Below are 7383 nucleotides of genomic sequence, written 5' to 3' on the forward strand. Positions count from 1 at the left end.
CACTCTCGGTCGATGATAACAAAGTGAAGGTGGAGTGTTTGTGAGGTTTAAGTGTGCAGGTGGTGAAGATGCCGGTTGGTCAGCTAGGGTGGTGGTGTGTTGAAGTGGTGAAAGAAGTGTATTGGCCGAATGAGAGGTGAATGATCATGGTGTCCGAGGGAGTGTTTGGCTATACGTGGAATGGTTGTGGTCGTGGGGTGATTTTGTGAAATTGTGAGGGGTAGTTTAGTCTTTTCACTTCTCCTCCTATTATCCACTTAAGTCCTTAGTTCTAACTTAGCTCCAAGAATTATCCCCAAATGTGATTTGAACGCCTAATAATTCGTTAATCTTGCAAGGCTTTGATTATCGAAATTTTACGTCTTAAGTATGTTTAGAATACTTATATTGTTTATCTAAAACTCATTGGTTTTCATCTTAACGCGGAAATTCCTATTAACATTTAACGTTAGCAACTAATTGGAATTAATTATTGAAATTCAAGAAATTTTATATAATTAATCTACCTTAGAAATACTTTTATCTTAACAGAAAACCAAGTGGTTTAATATTGTTGCTCCATAATATTATTTATCACATAAAAAAAATTGTTTAAGAAGGTAAAGATAGTTTTCTATTGGTTTCTAACTAACATGGAAAATCAACATTTAATCTTTGTACATGTTAGGCATCTACATGCTTCCAAACGAGTGTTTTTCCATGTTTATTTTATTATTTATTTTAGCCAGTAGAATAAATAAGATAAACAAAATTTTCGGGTCCTCACAAAAACTTCAATTCTTGTTCTGCTTATTTTGTTCTAAAATTGGATTGTAACTCTAGTAGGGTATCAAATTTCAAAGGCTAGTTCAAATTGAGTGAATTTTACCGAATTTCCAAAGTTGGCGAAAAACCAACCTCGAAACTGCCTTAATAGTCCAAAACAGTGACTTTGGGCCAAATTTTGAATACCTTCTATTTGGAATCATAGAAAAATATCTTCTAAGAAATTTTAGTGCTTTGAAAGACATTTCCAACAGTACCAAGTTTTTCAATTTTGGACTTGTAAAGAGTGAGATACGATTTTTCAAAGATCTCATATTAAAACTGAAATTTCCGAATCTTAAGGAAATTGAGTTTTTCAAATTCTCCTTATTCCTTCGATATTACTTGAACGTTTTATACTTGATTTCAAAGATGAAAACTCGATTTCCCTTGTACCTTAAAACCCCACTTTTGAGCCTTAATTCGCAAGTAATTTAAGCTCATTTTAGTAAAATTTCTTAGGATTATACAAGCGTGCAATCTTTCTCGATATTATTAATTGCTCGTGCTCGCACAAGAACCTTCAAGAGGATCCTACGGTGGATGCTTGAACTTCAAGCAATACTTCTCTTTGATTGACTTGGTGAGTGTCAAGTGTATGTAAACTTGTTACATGCTTAACTGCTATTAATGATTGGAGATTTTGAAAATGGAGTCGAGTGTATATTTTACCACACTCGTTCTCATTAGAAATGATATTTAAGGATTGAAATGCATTGAATGAAATGAATGATTGAAATGTATTGAATGAAATGTAATGGTATGCTATGGCTGCATACATCGCTGGAGTGAATTTCCTCGACTTATAAATGTTAATTGGGAGACGCCCAAACTCATAGGCAAACCTTGGAGTCGAGCCGGTATGGGATTGGTCGGGAACCTTGGCGAGCCATGAGAATTACATGATAAACTTGATCTATTGGAGAGATCTTGCTTGGCATACTCGTTGAAGTATCGCCTTATAAATGACGTTCGGACCTGGTGGGGGTATGTACGGTGGACGGATGGAAGTAAGTGGTGATCTACGGATTGAAAATACCAACCCGGTTCACGGAGTGTCATCGCGGGAAGGTATACGAATGACCTTGGCAACGCAAGTGGAACTTAGCTCCTGAGAGTTACCATATCCTTGAATTATTTCTGTTTATATCTTATTGGAATTATCAATTACTTGTACTTTATTAATTGACCTATTATTTGGGCTTGTTACTTGGACTATGTGTTTGCATGTGTGTTTTTTGCCTCACGAGTGTTTTACTCACCCTATAGATTTGTATTCCTTAACAGGACTAGACATGGAATGAACTTGGAGATACCCTTTTGATGTACTTTTGGCTTAGAGTTTCTAATGTAATTTGGGTTAGACCTCTTACTGGTTGTACTTTTGGGAATCTAATGTATGATTTGGATATTTGATGTATCTGGATGTTATATATTTTAGGCATTGAAGTATCCTTTGGATATTCGATGTAAGGCTCGGATAATTAATATAAATCGTTAAGTCAAAAGCTTCCGTATTATTTAACTTGTCTTATTTAGTGGTGATGTCTAGTATTGCATTAAACTTGAATGAAAATTGCTTGATTCCTGACGAAAGTTGGGCAGGCGTCCCGCGGATACCCTCTGGTTCGCCTTAGAGAGAAGTGGGGGCGTCACAGATTTTAATTGTTTCATTATGCTATTTCAGTTATAGATAACTTTTGTATTCACCAATTAACATGATTGGTATTCATTTATTCGTCATTATTAAAATGGTTATTATCACTTTATCCTCTTAATGTTTGGCGTCATTATCAATTTCTCCCTTAACGTTATTTTTTAGTCATTTTACTCCCAAGACTAATGGTCAAATTTAACGGAGTTTATTGATTCAAGTGATAAGACATTTTAACTTTTAAAATTATTATCATTTTATCCCATAAACTATAATCTTATTATCAATTTATCCCCTAGATGTATTTTTTAGGCAATTTATCCCACCATTAAGCCAACTTAATAAGTTAAAAAACTTTGGAAGATAGCACCCATTTTTTTGTATAATAAAAAAAATAAAAACTTTAGAGTAGCTCTTCTCCTTTTTAGTATCAAGAAAAAAGTCAAAACATTAATCTCTTTCTTTTTGGCAATCTTATTAATATTGAAAAAAAATTGACAAAATAGGGGAGGAAGATAGATAGCTCAATTTTTTTTTAATACAAACAAGAAAGATTCAATATTTTTATTATTTTAAAATTACTTTAGTTTTCTGTTTATTATCCAATTTCAATCCCGAGAGCATTAAAGTAATACGATAATATTAGATTCTTCCTCATTTTCTTTCTTTGTAAAATCTAATTTTCTGTTTTCTCCTGTCCTATCTCATTTTCTTTTCCAAGTATTAGTAAGTGTGAAAAAAGAAATTTGATAAAACCCTTTTATTTTTTTGTTTTTGGAATCTTAGAGTGAAAAAAAGGAAGAATAATTATTCCAACTTTTTTATTTTTAATTATATATAAAAAAGGTAAATACATTTAAACATTTTTTAACATATTTTTTAGATTAACGATAGGGTAAAATATTTAGAGAGTAAAGCGATTATAGAACTATAATTTAAAAGGATAAAGTGATAATAACAATGTAGTATAAAATAAAAGGGTGTTTCTATCAAAAATTTATTAACATACTGAGTTGAATTACCTATGGGATGAAGTGACTAAAAGATAACATTATGGAGTAAATTAATAGTAATGGTATAGTTTAAGGGGGTAAAGTAATAATAACCCTTATTAAAATGCATTGCAATTATTCTGTGGAGGGTAGTTTAGGTACTACAAAAAATAAGACACAATTCTGCTTACATTGCTTGTAAAGCACAAGCAAGGACTCATGTATTCTGCCCTCCCTGGGTTAGCTCTTCTGGTAGCAAGCGCCTCTTCAAGCCACGCTTATCAGGTTTCAAGTCTTGCCTGGGGCTACCGTGTCCGAGGGGGTAAGGCCTCCTCTCTCGAGCAGCAGGGGGATTAGTCCGGCCGAAAACCCGAATACCCCCTGTGTCTGAAAGAAAAAAAAAATGGACTCATGCGTTCTAAGAGCAAATTTTTTTTAGTAAAGATAATAGTTTTTGTATTAAATAAAATATATATACAAAGTAAAGTTTGAAGTGTACCGCAATGGTACTCAAAGAGTTTTATATTTAGATGTTTTATCTTAATAACCATCATTATTTATCATAATTTAAATTTAATGTTACACTTTCATAAATATTATCACAATTTAAATATAATGAGTGTGATTAATAGTCGAAGGAAGTTTGGGTATAATGAAAACTAAGACAACTTTTTGCTTACACTCCTAAGTACCAAAACTCATGATATTTTTATATACAGTATAGATATATGTACACATTAGCTTAAGGAATACTACTAGAAAATTAGTCCTAAATCTGTCAAAGTTTCAAAAATCTATATAGCTAAGCTAATATAAAAACTATAAAGCATAAATCTTCCACACTGTGTGCCAATAAACGATCAAACCAACCACTTAGCCGTCAGCGAAGAACTTCAACATCAACATGAGTCAAACTTGTTTTAAGACTGGAGAATTTCAATCAGCAGCTTTTGGGCATTGGTGGACATTCAAAATTAGCTTAAGGAATACTACTGGAAAATTTGTCCTAAATCTGTCAAAGTTTCAAAATCTCTATGTAGCTAAGCTAATATAAAAACTATAGAGCATAAATCTTCCACATTGTTTGCCAATGAAGAACTTCAATATCAACCTGGACAAACTTGTTTTGCGACTTGAGAATTTCAATCAGCTTCTTCTGGGCATTGGTGGACTATCAAAAGGATTATTTGAGTTTTCAAAGCAACTGTTTGATGGTCGATTGTTCATAAGATTGTCCAAATCTGGGAAATCTATAGTGGTTCCAAAATCAATCTCTGGCGACAAATTGAAGGTCTCATAATCCTTCGTAATGTTCCACATAGCCTTTCTTGGTTTAACGTCTGGAGCTTCTCTCAAATATTTCGGCATCAAAGCATTCTCCATTGGATACACAAAACCTTTGTAATTTACTGGTTTTGCTCCACAATTAAATGGTATCTGGAAATTATTGTTGAAGCACTTCACGGAGTCTGCAAGTAAAGAAGTTCCCATCACATTGAAGATTTCATGGAGTCCGATGTGGTATTCAGATTGAACAAGTCCGGACGAAGCTTCGAATGCATTCAACTCCCTGTCAAGTCCACCTAGATCATTCTTATTACCCATGTCCATATCTAGAGGATACGCATTGTTTTGATCAAGTCTTTCATTCCCTTGTGGAGTTGGATAGTCGTTTTGATCAAGATCTTCAGAATCTTCATTGCGCGGTCGGCTTTTGAAGGATTTATCAGTTTTCTTGTATATCCTGCATAGAACAAAATCATCCAACTACAAAGACAGAAACAACAGCATATATTTTAGTAAAAGAAGAAAAAGTTCGTGAAATAAAATTTTATTAGTTCTAAGAAAAAGTTATACCCTCATGTCCATTGTATTTGATCTCTTTCTTGGAGGTTCCTTCACTCTATATTCGTGCATTATCCAGTTGGTTTTTACCCCTTTCGGGGGTTTTCCTTCATAAAAAACCAATGCCTTCCTGAATCCCACCAGGGAACCGTCGTGGTTGACAGGTTTGTCTGCTCCAGTAGCCTTCCAATATCCAGTTCCAGCAGCTCGATTTGGTCGTTCCCCATTTCGATATTTTCGGTTTCTTGGGGTGAAAAAGTACCACTCCTTTTCACCTATTGGTGGGTATCTCTCTGAAGAGATTACAGTAAATACCAAGACATAAAATTTAAGTCTATTGAATGCATGATAAGTTTAACAAGTTTATAAGGTAATTATATGTAAACCAAGAACATAAAGCAATGGCAAACAATGCCATCAGTCACGAGTTAAGCATGAAAAGATTGGCATGACACAACTTGTGTCTAAGAATTGGTAGATTTGGATAGGGAGATTTGAAAACTTATTGTTATTTATTCATTCCATAGATAATGTAACAGCACAGATAGTGTAACAGGTGTCCCAAGAATAGGTAGATTCAAACTTGGATTGTAATTTATTTTGAAAATATTCATTCAAATAGATAGTATAACAGAGGATAAAGATGATTTTTTGACGCAAAAATGGTTTCCATAGGGCATGGAGTGGACAAATTTCATGTTGCGGAGTAATTAAGTAATTAACAGAAAATGTAACACAAAAGAAAGTTACATTACTTTTTTTTCATTGCAGAAAATGCTTTTCAGAACAGTCATTTTAAGTTTGGTTTATCGTACAAAATTTTATTATTATGTCAATTGACATATTTTTAATAAATCCAGCATCTAACAATGTATACACGACACGACAAGTTAAACAAAAAACTGCATTAACGAATTGACACATTTTCAGTAAATCCAGCATCTATCAATGTATACACGACAAGACCACATGATAAACAAAAACAACAGAACCAAAAGCAGAACTCAAAACCAAAAGAGAAGCAGAGAAAACAGTAAAGTCACCAAATACCAAAATCAATATCATCATATAAAACGAATTAAAATAAATAACGCATGAAACTGAATAACAAAACCAGAACTTGAAACCGCAATAGTCTCTTATGTTATGTATAATTTCTTCTCCTCTATATACAAAGTAAACGTTCAATTAATGCCATATTACTTACAAAAAAAAAAAAACTAAAAAGCCATATTGGCTAGGCAGTTAATAATCCAGAATTTCAACAACAGGATTACAACAGAACCAAGCAATCATAAAAGCAGAAAGCTAACAAAGAACTTTGAATAAAGCAGCTTAAAAGATATCGTCCCATGCAAAATAATAAATAAAAGAAAAATAAAAAAACCAAGACCTGTAAACCTAAACGAACTAACCTGAAATCTTATCTGGACTGTGCTGATAGAGATTGACATGTCTAATCTGGTTACAAGGCAATTCGTCCTTAGCAATCTTTTTCCTCAGGTAAAAAACAATGAGTTCACCGTCCTTGGGACAAAATCTATACCCCGGCGGAAACGACTCAAAAAAAGCATGATCAATAAACTCCTCTTCTTCATCAAAAAATTCATTCACACCATCATTATTAGAAGAAGCATTGCTGCTTGATGCAGCCAAGAGTAATGGTTCTTCTTGTTGTAGTTCAGTGCTTGATGTAGGCAAGAGTGATGGTTTTTCTTGTTGTAGTTCATTAAAAGGAGGAGGAAGACTTTGAATAGTATTTGGAGATGTACCAAAAACCTCACGTATCGGCTGATTCTGCTGGTCCATCTCCATGGTGTTGAAACAAACTCCTCTTGGTAGAAGACAATTTTGACTTGGAAGGGTTTTGATAAGAATTTTACTTGGAAACAAAATAGGTTTCTTTTGATGAAAGACGGGATATTAATAGAGAGAAAGACTAGGAAAATGGGATGTATGCAGAATTGCAAATATCAAACCTGAAGTCTATCTACTACTGGTTCATAGAGTTAACAACCAAATCTAGGTATTTTAGATTACGTCTATCAGAAATAGATGCTGTTATTTTTAAGCCTATCCGGATATGCT

At 33.4% G+C, this 7383-nt stretch overlaps 1 protein-coding gene across 1 annotated transcript; it reads right to left on the minus strand.

Annotated features, from left to right (window-relative positions):
- Positions 1-4395: 4395 nt before the first annotated feature.
- On the minus strand, positions 4396-7110 carry LOC113739204 (uncharacterized). The gene is made up of 3 exons (XM_072045904.1): positions 6711-7110; positions 5308-5588; positions 4396-5217 (listed from the first exon to the last, which is right to left on the minus strand). The coding sequence occupies exons 1-3, from the start codon at positions 7108-7110 to the stop codon at positions 4597-4599; spliced, it is 1302 nt and encodes a 433-aa protein (XP_071902005.1). The 3' UTR covers positions 4396-4596.
- Between the last annotated feature and the right edge of the window lie 273 nt (positions 7111-7383).

This window comes from Coffea arabica, chromosome 1c (genome assembly GCF_036785885.1).
Source record: "Coffea arabica cultivar ET-39 chromosome 1c, Coffea Arabica ET-39 HiFi, whole genome shotgun sequence".
Lineage (NCBI taxonomy): Eukaryota > Viridiplantae > Streptophyta > Magnoliopsida > Gentianales > Rubiaceae > Coffea > Coffea arabica.